At 31.4% G+C, this 18,019-nt stretch overlaps 1 protein-coding gene across 1 annotated transcript; it reads right to left on the bottom strand.

Moving 5' to 3' along the window:
* Window positions 1–8,547: 8,547 nt before the first annotated feature.
* Window positions 8,548–14,335, bottom strand: IAPP (islet amyloid polypeptide). The gene is made up of 2 exons (XM_031940903.1): window positions 14,256–14,335; window positions 8,548–8,809 (listed from the first exon to the last, which is right to left on the bottom strand). Exons 1-2 carry the CDS (start codon window positions 14,333–14,335, stop codon window positions 8,620–8,622), a joined length of 270 nt encoding a protein of 89 aa, XP_031796763.1. The 3' UTR covers window positions 8,548–8,619.
* Between the last annotated feature and the right edge of the window lie 3,684 nt (window positions 14,336–18,019).

Genomic DNA, 18,019 nt, shown 5'->3' with positions numbered 1-18,019 from the left:
ATTATTTTTTTTAAGAAGCCATATCACATAAGTGGCTCACTTTGAACTTGTGTTCAAATGAAATATCCAAGAGTTTTTCACGTGGACAGTTGTCAAGTTAAGTTTCCTTGGTCTTGTATTTATAGAGTATCATTGTCTTTTCTTAATGCAAATACAAGTCTTTATATTTTCTTATTAAATTCCATTCTGTCAGTTTTGATCTGGCTAGCACTGGGATAATTTTGAAACTTTATTCTTTTAAATTCCTTACAGTGTTGGTCATCCAAAAATTGATTTATTTTTGATTTGGGTGTGTGATTTTACCAATGTAAGGTGTGAAAGAGAGGTAGCATGACATAATGAATACAAGGCTGAATTGGAGTCAGAAAAAGCTGGTTTTTAGATTGTGCCTCTTATACTTACTGGCTGTGTGATCCTGGGTAGGGTACTTAACCTCTTCAAGTAGCTCTTTCTGAGTATAATTTGTGGCTGAATTGTTCTACATTAGCAAGAACATTTTCACATTTTGTGTTCCCTCTATTGAAAAACAAGAGATATGGACCAAAAGAAAAAAAAAAAAAAGATGTAGGAGCGCGCTCCACCAGTATAGGTTAGTAACTTCCATAGTGGCCAAGTAATTTGATGAATTACATGGCAAAATTACATCATTCATTATCTACTTGGAGTTATCTGCAGTAAATGCCAAGTCATTTTCAGAAAATAAATTCTACAAGGTACTCAGTGACAGCATAAAAACTCCTGTCTCTTCCCAAAGTTGGAACAATAATCTATTTTATAGACTTCTCTCAATGCTTTGTGTGGTAGTGGGGAAACAATGTTTCTGTTTCTTCTTTCCCCAATATCATAGGAGCATATACAAATATTCCCTTAATCATAAAACCCTCCAGGTCAGAAAACTTTCCCTTTTTTGTTTATTTCTTTTTTTTTTTCTTTTTCTTTTTTTTTTTTTACTGCTAGTACAATATGTTGATATTCAACAAATAAACCTTCTTTGAAGAATCAGATGAAAGAAGAAAATTCTAAATTACATATATATATATATACACACATACATATAAACACATGCATACACACATGGACATTCACACAGATACATACATACATAGACACACATTATCTTTTGTTTTTTATTCCTGCTAACTCTTCTACTTCTACCTGCTATTTTGCCTTGCTATTACTTATCTTTCTTTCCCTCAGGAAGACTTCCCAGATCTTCTGCTCCCACCTTTCCCCTCCCTCTTTATCCCTTTTCCATTAATCTACATATTTTATCCCAATCCCATTAATTTACACACCTTTCTATAATTCACTTTATTCTATTCCCTTTCCCTCTCATTTTTAAATAGCTTTTGGAAGGTGCTATATCCTTCTTATCGTGAAGATCTAATTTCTCCATGTCCATTCTTGCTCTCAAACCTTATTTGTAATTACTTTACCTTTTCCTAATTTTATTTATCTTTTTCTAGTTCCTTTTACCTTTTATAATCACATCATATTTCAGCTCTATCCCAGTCTTTTTTTTTTTTTTTAATTCTACTTTGCTCTGAGGCACATTTTTTTTAGTTTGAGAAGGAAATCTAGAAAGCTAGGGATTTTCTGACCTATTCTGCCACCTTCCCAGAATCCTTTGAATCATTGTAAATTTTAAATGTAAAATGATAATGAAATTTTACATATATGTATATACATATATATACACACATATATTTCATATATATATTGACCATATCTATCAACTCATTGATATATCCCAATATGTAGCAACTTTATATACGCATGTATATATATGCACACACACACATATATTCCAAATCATTTTTTTTGTTTGTTAATTAAATCATTTTATTACTTCAAATTTTCCCTTTTATTTTCAGAATTTCAAATTTGGTATTTAGTTAGGAGTTTTAAATTTGTTCTTTTTCTAGCTGTTTTAGTTGCATGCCCAATTCATTGATCTTATCTTTCTCTATTTTATGCAAATAAGCATCTAGAGATATAAAGCTTCCCATGAGAACAAGCTTTGGCTGCATCCCCAAAATTTTGGTATGTTGTTGAATTATTGTCATTTTCTTGGATGAAATTATTGATTATGTCTATGATTTGTTGTTTCCCCCACTCATTCTTTAGGATTAGATTAAATAGTTTCCAATTAATTTTTGGTCTATTTTCCTCTGGCCTTTTATTGCATGCAATTTTTATTGTATCATGATCTGAAAAAATGTATTTACCATTTCTGCTTCTCTGCATTTGATTTTGAGGTTTTCATGCCCTAATACATGGTCAATTTTTGTATAGGTCCCATGTACTGCCCAGAAAAAAAGTCTATTCCTTTCTTAGTTCATTCAACTTTTTCCTAAAGATCTATCATATCTCAGTTTTCTAGAATCCTATTTACTTCCTTAATGTCTTTTTTCTTTATTTTGTGATTTGATTTATCTAATTCTGAGAAAGCAAGGTTGAGATCCCCTACTCATATGGTTTTGCTGTCTAATTTTTCTTGCATCTCCCTTGAATTATCCTGTAGGTATTTGGATACTATACTATTTGGTGCATAAATGTTTAGTATTGATATGACTTCATTATCTATGATACTCTTTAGCAAAATGTAGTTTCCTTCCTTATCTCTTTTAGTTAGATCTATTTTTGCTTTTGCTTGATCTGAGATCAGGATCATTACTCCTGCTTTTTTTTTTTTTTAATTTTAGCTGAAGGAGATTCGATTCTGCTCCAGCTTTTCCCCTTTACTCTGAATGTATCACTCTGCCTTAAATGTGTTTCTTGTAAACAACATATTGTAGAATTCTGGCTTTTACTACAGTAGTCTGCTATTCACTTCCGTTTTATGGGAGAGTTCATCCCATTCACATTAATGGTTAAAATTACTAATTCTGTATTTCCTGCCATCTTGTTTTCCCCAAGTTATACTTTTCTTTTTCCCTTTCTCCTTTTCCCTCAGTATTTTGCTTCTGACTACTACCTCCCTCAAATAGCCCTTCCCCTTTTCTTTAAACTTTCTTCTACTTCTGTTCTCCCTTTTATTAGTCTCTCCCTTTCCTTTCCCCTTTTCCCTCCTACTTTCCTACAGGGTGGGACAAGTTTCTCTGTGAAGCTAAATATGTCTGATATTCTCTCTTTGAGTTGAATCTAATGACAGTAAGATTAACACAATGCTCATCCCCCTCCCTTCTTTCCCTTGATTATAGGTCTTTTTTGCCTCTCCATGAGATATAATTTATCCCATTTTAACTTCATTTTCCTCTTCTTTCAGTAGAATCCCCTGTCTTCCTCTAGTTTCTTTTTTATATCATCAGAATAAAATCAATTATACCCTGCACCAAAACAGAGATACAGATCTCAAGAGTTCAACATCATCTTCCCATATAGGGATGTAAGCTTTTTAACTTTTAAAAGAAAGTTATTTTTTTCTTTTTTTATTCTTCTTTTGAGTTCTGTATTTGAAGATCAAATTTTCTGTTCAGCTCTGGTCTTTTTTTATCAGAAAGGGATGTTCACCTGTTTCATCAAATATTCTTCTTTTCCCCTGAAAGACAATGCTTAATTTTGCTGGGTAATTGATTTTTGGCTGTAATCCAAGTTCCTTTGTCTTTCAGAATGTCAAATTCCAGCCTCTTTGGTCCTTTAAAGTGCAAGGTGCTAGGTCCTGGGAAATTCTGATTGTGACTCCAAATCATTTTTTCAAAGAAGTATATGGATTACTCTGAGAAGATATTGGGTGCATAGACAACCACTTAAGACTGATCTATGTGAAGCCTTTTATAATTTTCTTTTAGGTTGATGTTGATTCACAGCATAAAATCAGAATATCAGTAACAGTGAATAGTGGATTATTAGATTACATTCTTTTCTTTTTTAAGGTATGGTAACACTGGAGTTCATGGAAATATTCTCTGGCATATTCTATTAAACTCTTCTAGTTATGAAACTGCATCATGATTATAAATTAAGAAACTTTGAAATCTACATGAAGTTTTTTGAAGCTATTGAAGTTACAGCAAATGTGGAAAATTTGATACAACCAGAAAGTCACTGACTGTAGTTACTTATTTAAATTACTGATAATAGTTCCTGGGATAAATATTAAATTTCATTACCTCTTTTTTCTGATTTTGAGGGGTTTATATCAGAGGCTAGCGAGGTGATCAGTCTTCTGCTATATCTTGAATCTTTAGCAATGATTGTTTTCTAAATGAATGTTTATATGGTAACTATCAGTGCAATATGGGAGTTAAGTAGGACTAATCAAAGTATACATGAAGCTAGAGGAGTTCTAAGATGATAGAGAGACATTCAGTCATTATTGTCTCTGGTATTCTTTTGGGCTTTTGATAAATCTATTTCTCATCAACTCTGTGGAAGTTGAATAGTAATGACTTTTTAGCAGTAGTGTCCTTTGCCAAGACTATATATTTCATTAGTAATGTCTTTGGGTAAATGTTTTTGGTAGGAGTATGACTTGAGACTGGATTGCTCTTGTTTATGTAGGGAAAAAAACAAACTTTTGACATAGGTTATAAGTAAAGTCCCATTGATGATTTGAATTTGAAGATTTGAGATATACTATTTGGATAGCATTTTTAATTCATAATTATTTTTTTCAACATCTTTAACAGTCTTAGACACACATAGCTGTTCTCTGGGTTAGAAGTCTATGCTATGTAGTTCCTCATAATTTGCCTACAGATGTCACATTCAGTAACTTTGAGAGGAAGCTGTTAGCTTAGGGTGGGTGGCTTGCTCAGTTCAGGTTCTAGTAATTATCCTGAGAGTTACTTTAGAAATAGTTATCTTTATAGAAAAGGATTAAGAGGAAAGTCTTCCCAGTAAGATTTGTTGCAATAATTGCAAAGAAGATGACATGCTTAAAATAAAACAATTCAAAACTTTCAAATTGAAAGGGTTATAATGCAATTTATCTAATAGAAGTATTTCTTCTGCTTAGGAAGTAATCTTCTCAAAAAAGGGTTATAAATGGCCATTTTAGAATAAAATAAATAATAAATGGATCAAATATTACTTAGGAATTTGATTCACTTAGCCTTACTTCTATAGATAGAAAATCATATATTAGTGATTACATACATTATCATACAGTAGTGTATATATTAGTATATCACCCTAGAATTGTGAGGTGGTCTGCATCTCCAGGTACTGACCAAGAAAAAGTATCATTTCTGAAAACAATTGTTACAACAAGGCCAAAACAAGTCTATTAAGAATTAGTGAGGTTAAATGAACGCAGGTCTTGCTATATGCATGTAATACTTGCAATTTTTTTTATACTAGGGTGGTGATGGTGATAGTTGTGCAGCAGATGCATCATATAAGCATGACCTGGCTCTCCATCCCCACTCTCATCCTCTGCCTCCTCTCCAAGCTCTGGATTGATCCTTGAAATTTCATCAAAAATCATATTATCCTGGTTCGTATGTGCTTACCTAGAGTTTATTTTGAAAACTCTACAGATATACTCATATCCACGTTTTTACAAATGTGGGTGACCAGGAATTCAATTTCTATACAAACATGAAAGAATTTCCTATATTTTCCAGTCTTCTTATATCATATTCTTCTCCATACATTCTTATGACCCAATTACACTGGTCTTTTTACTGTTTCTCCCACAAGGGACTCACACAATCCACAACCATCAGGCATTTTCACTGATTGTCTCCTATGCCTGAAATGCTTTTTTCCCATCTCTGACAGAATTTATTGGCTTCATTGAAATCTCAACTAAAATCTCAACTAAAATCAATTAAAATCATACCTTCTGTAAAAATCTTGTTCAAGTCCATCTTATTATGAATTTTTTGAAGATAGGAACTATTTTTGACTTTATGTTTCCATTGCTTAGCATAGTGCCACACAAGTTATTAATAAATGCTTGTTGATTAGACTTGATGGTATCCCATATGCAATCAGCAAAATTTTTCTTTCTCTGTTATGGGTCAGCATCACCCCATGATTTGAATTCCTTAAAGAGGAAAATCAGCTTTAGAGTGGCAGCAGGGAAACAACTTGACATTCAAGTGAATCCCTTATTCTTTCACAAAATCTCTTCTTCAGTCTCTTCCAGATTTATAACTTCACCATTTGGTTTGGACTCTTTCAAGAGTGAAAACATGTTTTAGCATTCTGGATATGGAATTTCCTTCCTATGACCTTCCATTCTCCAAACAGTTTATAGTGGTAATGGGGAAGAACACATTTTCTTTCTTTCTTTTTTTCTTTTCTTTTTTTTTAAATCGTGGTTTCAGTTCCTTGTTGTTTTATCAGCTTGCAGGCTGAGGGGAAGCATGTAGGTGATTCTCTTTTCTTTCTAAAAGGCACACTGCTTAGAAACTTTCTTTCTCTCTCCAGAAGTCAATATACTTAAACTTTTAAATTTAAGGTTATTCTTGGGGAAGCTTCTAAAATGGTGCTGTTCAAGAAATATCCTTTCTCTGGCTAGAAGGCTAGATTCTGGAATCACACTATTTAATAAATAATAAAATTCTTCTTTGTCTAGACATGAGGCTAAGGACATTGTCTATGAATGCTTCTCTTTGGCCACATGAACATATGTTTCTTCCCTTGCCATAGCTGCTGATATCTGGTTTGAGGAACTTTTTTCAGGAACTCTCCTCTCAGCTGACTTGGTGAAAAAACTGTCATCAAGCATCCACAACTTCCATGTGCTTGTACTTCAAGATAGTCTTTTCCCCACCCCTCCCTCAGTTTTTCCCTCTAGACCTTACACTATGGGGAAAAAAGGGGAGGGATAAGGTAAAAGATGAAAAGAAGCTCCCCCATCATATGTGGAAAGTTCTGTTGTCTCATTTTATAAGTTACTGGAAATAGTGGCTTCTTCCACGATAATTAATACTTCCAAGGGTCCAAGCCAACCAAATGATATTAAGGGCATTCTTAGTTAAGAAAAGTTAAGCAGGAATTGTTTTCAGTTTTCTTTACAAGATATCAAATGGACATCTGAAGAGTACTCTAAAGAGAACAAAGTGGGGAAAATTAATGGTTTCAGACAAAAGTTCACCACCTTGTAAGATCATTAAAATAATCAGAGAACTCTTCATAACCCTGTGTGTATATCATCCTGCTTATATATGCAATAATTTGAGGGGGGAAAGAGAAAGTCTAATATCTAAAGAGAAAAGTTAAAGTTTTATTATGGGAGATAACATATTAGTAGAGTCAGGTGAAGATGAGGACAGTGTTCAAAGGCATGGAATTGGGAGAAGGAACATTGAATTTAGAGAACAGTGAGTGGGCCCTTCTGTCTTTAAAACAGTGTTCATGAAGGAGTTTTGATATACAATAATTCTGGAATATAGACAATGGCCTTATTGTATAGAACTTTAAATGTCAAATTGAATTTTAATTTTGTGTCAGAGGCAATAGGAAGTCATTGAAAGTTATTGAGCAGGACACTGATATACTCAGACTTTAGTAGAATTTAGGAATATATGTTTTTGGCATCTTTTTTGACTAGGGTTGCATATATAAATCTGAGAGTCCTCTATAGAGAAAAAAAAAAAAACTTGTGAATATAAAGGACCTAGAAAAGATGAGGGTTGAGCTAATCTACAGGCAGGGAGCAGGATATGGATAATTATTCATAAAATTACCTCTCTACTACCTAACTTTTGATTGTGAAAGGGAAAAAAAAGACATATAGGAGAGTATTTTGAGTGAGTGGAAGAGTCAAGCACAAGGTTTTTTTTAAGTATAAAGAAACCATGTGCAATAATTTAACATGACAATTATTAAATTATGCAGAATCTATTTATTTGAATTCAAGGCGTAAACCTTCTACACAACTTTTACACAACCATGAAGAAAAGAAGAAAGAAACCACCATCACAAATTTTGAAAACTTGGTCATCTAAGGCATATTTCACAACAGAAATTTAAGATGTGACAGTCATAGAAGTTTGCTGAAGTCATATTACACAGAGTAAATGACATAAGCATTTAACAATGAGAATGTGATATTAATTCATAATAAAGCTCTCATGTATTCATACTGCTTTTAGATTTTTGAGTAAGCACATAGAACAAGCAAGGACTTGCAATAACTTGGTTTAAAAAAGTTAACTGAGATAGGGATATGATTTTTAAAAAAATTAAAATGAGTAAAAGAAGCTTTATAATTTTATTCATTCTCTTTTTAATCAGCATCTTATTTCTTTTCAAATAATTGAGCATTTAGAGACAGCTTCCAAAATTGTTTCAGGGCCTAAATCTTCCAGGTGCATAACTTTTTATGATTTGCTGCTTTTGAAATAGCATCATAACATAGTAAGATCTTTATGTTTCTTTGTTCTTAAGTTTCATCTATAAAGGTTTACAAGTCTTTTTCAAATGTTTTAATTAAAAACTGCCAACAATTACAAATGTATGTATACATATATATTTCTTTCTACAAAGAAATTTCATATTGAATGCAAACAGTGTTAGGTTATATAGATAAACAAACCACAAAAGAGTAATCCTTATCAATAAACACACAAAAGAAAACAAAAAGTGACATATGAAATTCCTAAGAACAATGATACATGAAATAGGAAAAGTTCATCAGAATTACAACAGCAATATAATAACCTAATGTTGGAGATAATTCAGAGATTCTCTGCTTAACTTCCCAATTGTATCCCTCTTGCCATATGTATTGGATCCCACATTGGTAGGAGAGAAAATTGCTCCAATATTGTTGTTGGATCGAACTAGAAAGTCAGCCAGGCGCTGTGTCACACATGTAGCCGTGTTACATTTCCTTTTCTCCAGATGATGACTAACAACAACAAAAAAATGTTAAAACTTAGAATAAGGAAATCAGGTCTTCTATTATTCAATTTTCACATCAGCCACTAATTTTTGTTTTCAATTTTAAAATATTGTGTATTATGGCATCTTGTAAACTTAGATTTTTGGTGAGGGCATTGTAAAAAAAATATAGCTAATTTTATTCTTTATATCATTACTAATCAAGATCACATTTCCCAACACTTTCTCTGTATGTCCATTAACAATTGATTCTAAAATCTTTTTTTTAAAAAAGCGACTTTGACTTACCTTCTTCAAGTACTTTTTTATTTCAAACTTACTTATAGCTTAAAAAGTCTATAAAATAATTATGAAATGTTAAATTAAAGTCAATCAAATGAATTACTTGGCTTTTGTAAATTTGAGATCATTGGATATAGATATTTTAACTCTTGTAAAACCTTATGAAAAATCAGTTTTCTACCTGTTCAGGCATTCTGACTTGTAGGAATTATTTTACTCTTAACATAAGAACATGAACATTACTATCATCCTCCCACCTACATGGCTCTTGAAAAAAAAGTTATAGAGTATGTTTTTAATGGTTTAATGCTATTTCTAAAAGACTTTTTATATGTCATATTACTATTCAGCAGAATGTCTCTAGTAGCCTGGAAAAGATATAAAATAATATTATAGCTTAGGCAGACAATGCTAGTTGTTATAGATTTTGTTTTCCTCTGACTTACAGCTGAAATAATTACAATGGATAAAATTATCAAAAGCAACTTTAAAAAAAATTCTAACATGCTTTTAATATAATACCGGAATAGATACAAAGGTAAAAAATATCATCTTCTCCTCCAAAAATACCATATTTTAAATTTTGTAGGTCAATCACCAGGTGCTAACAAGGCAAATGTTGAAATGTTTTGACTACCCAATCCTTGAAATAAAATGGTGAGTTAAACTATATGGTTGTTTATGAATATGAACCATCAAGGGAACTTTAGATCAAGTAAACAATTTTTACTTCAGAAGTGGTATTTTTGTGTATTATTTTTTATTTTTTTTGTGTTGAATGGAGTGCTAGAATTGGATTCAGAAAGAACTGGGCCAGACATTTATTAGATATATGATCCTATGCAAATCACTTATCTCTTTGTGACTCTGGCAACTCTTGTAAGTTTGAACTACTTAGTCACAGATGGTTGGTAAACTGACTGATAGATGTAGCTTGACCAGTTGACACTGACCAGTGGGATTGGTCAAAGAAAGCACCATAGTTGTTTTGCTTATTTCTATAAGTTACATTCCATTTGTAGGGATAACTTGAGTGTTTCAATGGTATCTAAAGATTTAAGTTTCAACTACAATATCATGTTCCATCTTGGTCCTAGGGAACTGATAAAGAAAGATGTCTTCTTCACAGGAGAAATATAGGGACTACAATTTAAGAAGGACAAATGCAGTTTTTTTGTCTGTAGTCTTTATTTAATGTGTCTTATTTTGATAACTTTGCATTCAATGGGAGATTGGGGCTAAATGTAAGTGTAGTCTTAAGGAAAAATTAATATGATATAAAAATGAAAGGCACTAATAAAACTATTAATAATAAAGTATCTTGTCCTACATCTATTTTTATCTGTCTGTCTCACAGACAAAACAATTTGATAGGGCTTATGGTGAGGATAATGGCTGAAGTTCAGGTGATGTGTTTTGGAAATGGCCAGAAAGTGATGTCTAAATGTTGTTCTGACCAATATAAAGACAAAGTTCGCCTAAAAGAGCCCAGTCTTCAAGGGACAGAATCTAAAGTTCTGAGGGAGTAGGAAATTCCATTTTCCTCTGTAATGCTGAGCTCTGATATATGATCTTTTATCTAATCTTGCCAGAATCAGATCTCTAGCTCACTTTCAGGACATTTCCAAGCCATACTGCCATTTAAGTTTCCCAGGATCTTAATTGTTCTCCTTTTTATGCTGTCTTTTTCCATTAGAATGTAAACTTCTTTAGGTAGGGAACAATCTTGATTGAATTTGTATCTCCAGTACTTAGCACAGTGCCTAATACATAGTAAGTGGTTAATAAATGCTATATCTTTCATTCATTCATCCATTCATTCATCTTGATCAATATAATTTAGATTCTATCTCCAAATTACTTAATTTGGTCAAATTCTCTCCAATAGTGGTCAAATTAAGAATATGATTTCCTGATTCATTTTTATAATTTAGATATAATTTTGGTATAGTTTATAATCTTAAAAGTCTGTTTCTGAAGACTGAATACTTAGAAAATCATTTTAAATTCTGAGGCCACTAAGACCTTTCCTTCTAGCAGAAACAAGCTTATATTTTTTCCTGAGGACTGGGAGTAAGAGCAATTTGTTCTAAATACTTTGAATAGGCAATTTTCAAAGCATCTGAGATAGCTTTAAATTAAATGACTATTAGAAAATTTCAAAAGGAGATATGCCCTTAGCTAAACTTGCAGAGGAGAAAAATGAATTAATTTTATAGGCAAAATGTCTAGGAGATATTAATCAAGTGGGAGAATGGATAAAAAAGGCATTATTTTAAGAATATCTAACTTTGTTTAGGAATATCAACTTAAGAATCAACCAATCAGTTATCAAGATTTTATTAAGTGCCTACTATTTGGCAGATATAATGCTAGGCACTATGATTACAAAGATAAAAAACAAAATATTTCCTGCTCCCAGTGAACTAATATTCTATTGAAGAAGAAGAGATGTATGTTGTTAATTTTCAACTTATAAAAATTAAAGCCATATTTAACAAAAGGTAACATTAACCTTAAGAAGAAACAGTATGATTTCTTGATAACACAGAATTGTCTTGTATTTGAAGTTATTTCGATTGAGCATATACTATCAATTTCAGTAAGGTTAACAAATAACTTACTATCATGACATAAAGATGGTCAAAAATATCCTACTAGAGTTAATTTCATCACCATTTTTTAATATCCTAATTTATAGACCAGATAGATCAATTTATCTACCAGGCTATCCATTTATGTCACACTACATTTGGGATACATGAAATTGAGTTATAAGCTGTAAGTGAATTGAAAGAAAAAATACTCTTGGTTATTTTAATCTGAAGTTTTTGTGAGCATCTAATATAAAAATTTCTCCATCTCAAAGTTTCAGTCCATTTTTCTTGCTGTACTACTCTTTTTCTATATTCAATTTGTCCTATCCAAGGGTGAATACAATTAAGACATATTATTTCATATGCTGAAATCAGTAAACTAGAAGATGAACAAAGATTTGCATACTTTATGAGCTATTTTGTCACCCTCCAAGTTTAAATTGAATTATCTGCATGTTGTTGGAAGATTGAAATAAAGCTGGAAAAAGCCACACTGAATCATATATCAGACACCTTCTGGTCCAAACTCACATTTTACACATAAGGATTATGAAAATCAATCATTCAATAAATCATTCAAAGTGATACTATTAACTTGCTTGAAACAAGTCTCTAATCTAGTAGTCTCCAATCCAAGTCTATAGTTAGGCAAATGCATAGTGCAAATCTTTACCTTTTACATGTTTTGATTTTATTTGATTTTCATGTCCTTATAGATTTACAATATAAATAGCCTAAATTATAAATTTTAATGAATAGAAAAATAAAAAATGAAAATGATTGATTTTTCAAAAGAAAGCTGGTGAATTACTGTTGGGTTTGATTATTAATATTGTCTTGGCTTTAAATAATATCTTGTTGCAAATTAAAAAAAAACTTAATATGACTAAAGCCTTGTTCTTTAAACAAACAAAAATGTGATTTCAACTATGTTAATTAAAGGCAAAATTCTAGATTTTTTTTTAAAGCTTATATACTAGGTGATAGTTTAAAATCAAGAGACTGAAACTAGTACCCATATTATTTGAGGACAAAGAATTTTAGGAACTAGGTAACCATTCTATCTCCAAATGAAAGATATATAATAACAAACAAAGCTATGTAGAGTCATATTTCATAAATGTGCTCAGGAAATGTCTACAGTCTAATGAACTAAATGATTCAAGATATAGACAAAAATACTAAGTAATACAGCTAATTTTCCCATCATTATGTCATTGTGTTGCTGCTTAAGAAGAACTTCATGTCAGTTTTAGAGTTATTTTTATCTGTGAAAAACATAATTGAGAGCTAGTCATAGTTCTGAGAGCACTCTGTAAACCAGGTAAGTTACAGCATGACAAATGAATATGTCAGTTCCTACTGCTTGATATGGCACATTAGTGACTTAGAAATGTTTATATATATATATATATATATATAAAAGGAAATGTAGTTCTATAATTCTATATAGCAACTATTATATTTTCAAATCACTGATTTCATTGCAAAAGCAAATTTGATTGTTCTCTATTTTGTAAGGTATGTTTAGTCCACCTTTTTAGAACCACGTAAAGGCAAAGTTAATATAAACTCAAATAAATTTTCTTAATGTAACTTTATGATACTTTGATTACAATGGATCTGTGGTATAGAGATTATATTTTTCAAACAAATCCCTTTTTTAAAAAAAGAAAAATTAGGAGTTGTCATTTGAACTTGAGGCTTAGTCTTAAAAATAGTGGTTAAGTAATAACACATCTTTAAAAATATGTATCATGTCATGGAATAATAATATGTGCCATTTAAAGTTACTCTTTAACTATATAGAGCTCTTGCAGATTAAGATTCTGAGTTGGAGAGATGGTGCTAGCCTGCATTTGATAGAGGGAATTTCTTCACTGGGGAATCCTTGTATCAGTTCCTATTCCTATTCCTAGAACAGAGCTAGGTTTTATTTTCAAGGAATATTGATGTGAATTTTTATTATTTAAAAAAGAAATAATATAGACTAATTTTTGTTAGAAATAAAATACTCCCCCAATAATTCTCATCTAGTGCCAACATCTGGCTTTCCATATTTGTTCTTCAAATTTAACTTCTTAAAGATGTAACTTGTCTCTTGGATATGTCTATATGTTTTACTTCCCAGGAGTAGATTTAAGTATTTTGGCAATTACTGGAACCCCTTCAACAGAACTTAACAAGTAAAAGATCTGATACAAAATATGTATAATATTTAACTCTCCCTAGTTCAAAATTTCTACATCTCAAGTCTGCTTTTTGAATCAATAACATAAGAGAAGCTAAAGGAATACCTTTTAGTGTTTCCTGCTTCATTTTCAGGCACTGTCCCTCTAATTTCCAACAGTGTATTTCCTGACCGAATTGGCAATATCCATTCCTGCCTGTCAGAAGTTCCATCCGAGAGATCATCAGCCACTGACATTAATCTTTAAAGAACACAGAATACGAAGCACAATTCAAAAGCTTTTGGTATTGTTCTTAGGCAAGATTTATCATTCAGAACCCAATGGCAGTATTACATAATGGATTTCTCAAGCTTTAAAAAATAAGTGCTAGAAAGTTACCAACCTATCAATAGGTGTAGCCTCCAGATAGCTTAAAGCAACAGAGAGCACAATAAGGACAACTGGCAGCTTTAGATTGCACATTGCTTCTTCCTATATTTTTTGGAAAGAATGAGTTAGAAAAGAAATTAAGTATTCCTTGCAACTCTGACCCCATTGACATCCCAAATCATAGATCGGTTTAAAAAAAAATCCAATCAAACTTTGTATTTAGGGAGGACCACAATTCCAATTGCAATAGTCCTTCAATTCATATTCTTTTTGCATAAATGAAATTAAATTTTTCTTATCTCTCTTCTTTGCTTTTCCAAAATATCTTTGAGCATTTGAAATTATGGATCATCTTCCTTTAAACTTTTCCATGAATAAATGATAAAAAATACCACCCCATCTCTTCAACTACCCCAAATAAGTACAAACTTTAAATCTCAGAAATAGAAATTCTTTACCTTTTACTGCTTAAGGGACTGAAGAAATCAGAAAAACTCTCTTTTTGCTGGCAAGAAAGATACACGAAGTAATTCCAAGCTTGCATCCAGTAATCCCCCCCATCCCTTTGCTAGCTAGTAATACTGCTTTTATATACCCTTCACACCTTTCTCAGCTCTGACATCAGACAGCACAGAGAGACTGTCATTGATTTCCATCCCTATAGATAGAAAGTACCTAATAAAGAGCAGAAGAAGATGGGTCATTATTACATTAACACATCAGCAAATATTAACATAGCAGATACAGGGTGTTTTGTGCAAGTAATGTATATATCAAAACTTATAATTTTACGTCTAGGTAGAACAGCAGAATAACTGCTTCTTATATGAATTTTCAAAGGTTTAATGAGTTCTCATGTCATTAGCATGGAAATGATGAATTAGGGAAATAGTAATACAACTTAAATGCAACCTCAGTGCCTATCAATATTCTTCCTAAAGAAAGAAGTGAGTACAGGACAGAGTAGTGAGAAATCATGAAAATAAAAGTAAAATCAAATGATCAAGTCTCCTAGGGGAGAGACTAAGACAAAAGTGACAATTATTAAAATGCAAATAATGTAAAGGAGAAAAGGTTTTTTTTTTTTGAAAATGACTAAAAAAAATCATTTATAGTAACCTTTACCAAAAACAGTTTACAGTGATGGATAAAAGAAAGGTAAATGTTTAAAAAGTGTTCATGTTTAAATTCAGATATGTACATAATGTAGACAGTAGAAATAATTCTTTGTTAAATATCTCTTTTCTAAGAATAAGATTTCTCCTTAAATTTGTAAATGCTCTATCATGTACCTTGTATATTTTTAAAGAAATATTATTTTTATGTTAGAAAATTAGAAATAATTCAAAAATATGCTTAAAATTTCTTAAAATGTGGGCAATTGATAGTCTTCAAGACTGTTAGGAGAGTAGCATGGTTGCTTTCTTTAAACTACAGTAACTTTAAAAATTCAGAAAAAAGAAATTTAGTCTAAGTAAGGAATAATTACAGCTAAATGCTTAACATAAAAAAAAAACAAAAACCCAGTAAGAATAGTCAACTGAAATACTTTGAGCTTTTACTCAACATCTACACATTTAGCCCATTACCTATAATGGATAGAGCAAATATAGAAAATCTCTCAGCCTTCCAGTTGTAGGAATTCTACATGATTGTAACTTAATTTGAATTCCCCCAAACCACCAATATATATATTATTTTTATCAGTGAAATGAAAGATTCATTCAGTCCTTATCTATTGTTTTTCTGGCAATACTTAAATGTTGAGACAATTAATCATGCACATATAATTTTGTGTATATATGTATATAAACATACATATAATATTCATACATAATACATAAATGTATATATGCATATATTTATACATATATGTGTGTAATAATTATGGCATGGATGCTCAGTGGAAACTCCAAGTATTTATACATATATGCATATATTTGTATACATACTATTGTACATATATACATTATAATATTTATATTTGCTTTCTTATTCATTATCCCCCCTCCCCATTTTGTTGTTTTAACCATTTCGCTTTGAAAGTTATGATTGTTAGGCTTCTGTTTGTCAATATTTGCTTAAATGTTAAGAATTTTATCAATGTGAGGCTTGGAGAGCCTATAACTTTTCTCCTAAATACCTATAACTTTTCTCCTAAGAAAAGTTCCATAAAGCTGAAGAGGAAGGAACCCAATAGACAACATTTAAAGGAAGCTATTACCATAGCCATTACAGAAGGGACAGTTTTTTTTTTTAAGCTAAATAAGAGAAAAAGGCAATCAGAAATTGTGACTGAAAGTTGGAAAAGCTTTTTCACAAAATTTCACTGTAGCTAGGATAAGAAATATAGGTGATTGTGGAAAAAATAATCTTCCCCCCCAACCCAAGAATCTTTGATGAAAATGGATATCCAATAGCTGAATGAACAAATTATAAGGGCAAAGGTCATTCGCCAATGAATAAATAGTCAAGGGATATGAATAAGCAGGTGTTAAAAGAAGAATTGTAAAATATTAAAAGTCATATGAAACATTGCTTCAATTTACTAAGAAAATAAATGCAAATCAAACAATTGAGATTTCACTTTTCATCTAGAAAACTGGAAAAATGACCAAACAAAGGAAAAGACATATGAGAAGAACAGCATACTCATTAGTTGAGCTGTGATTTACTTCATCTATTCTAGAAAGAAATTTGGAATTATATTTTTAAGAATGTGTTTAGACAACCCATATCTTTTGATCCACAGATCCTACTGAAATATCTCTTAAAGGAGATAAAAACTAGAAAAGAGTCTTACATAAATTAAAATATTCTTAGCATCCTGTTGAAGATAATTCTAAAGCTAGCATTCTCTTAGTTCCAGTTCTTTGCTTCATCTCTTCCTTTCATGCTCTGATGTCCAAAAATTAATTTTTTGCTTATGACTAATTTCTCTTTGAATATGACCTCCCTCTTAATCTTCTTCTTTCCCCCTAATTCCACAGATCCCCTAAATTTCTACAGCAACTTCTATATGTATATGATGTTATGTTGTATGTCTTCAATTCTCTTTTGTCTAGTTCAAATGAAATTGAAGCGCATGAGCATTCTGCTTCACCGTTATTTCCTTCATGCCTTATAATCTTCTTCTGTTTGCTTTTATGGAAGATAATAAATTTCATTCTGCTCTTTCCCTTTCTTTATTATTGTATTTTTTGTTTTGTTTTGTTTTGTTTTTAGTAACAACTCCTGGCAAAGTGCTGACTGGCTACAAAACCTCCTAGGATGTATAGTTCTTTCTAAGTTTGTAGAAGAAAAAATTTTTAAAAAGACATGAATTCTCTCTGATAAAAGGTGATAGTGGGGAAATAAGTTTTGTTTTTCTTTTCCACTCCAGGCAAAGGCAGGGATCTGGGGAAGGTGAACTCCTGAAGAGAACAAAAATGTGACTGTCATCTCAAGGCAGATTTAGGATACCAGAGCAGCTATTGGTGCTGACTACATCGGCATTTTCTTCTCTAAGAGCATGAGAGCTTTCATGGTCCTTTTTCTTTGGAGGTTTCTGGTACTCCCTGGGATTTTTGGTATTTACCTGTGCAATACTTATTCAGATGAAAGAACTTTATGATTTCTCTTTATCTCTTTTTTATTATAATTCAATTTAATATTCTTTTACATCATTACTGAAATTAATCTATTTTTTTTAGGTCATTGCTGAGATAAAAACAGGAGAATTAGTCTTCTTTATTACCTACCTAGCTATTTTAAGTATCATTTCTGTGAATTTAAATT

Source organism: Sarcophilus harrisii, chromosome 5 (assembly GCF_902635505.1).
Source record: "Sarcophilus harrisii chromosome 5, mSarHar1.11, whole genome shotgun sequence".
In the NCBI taxonomy this organism is placed as follows: Eukaryota; Metazoa; Chordata; class Mammalia; order Dasyuromorphia; family Dasyuridae; genus Sarcophilus; species Sarcophilus harrisii.
The sequence above is the reverse complement of the archived record's forward strand: the minus strand, read 5'-3'. Positions and strand labels throughout refer to the sequence as shown.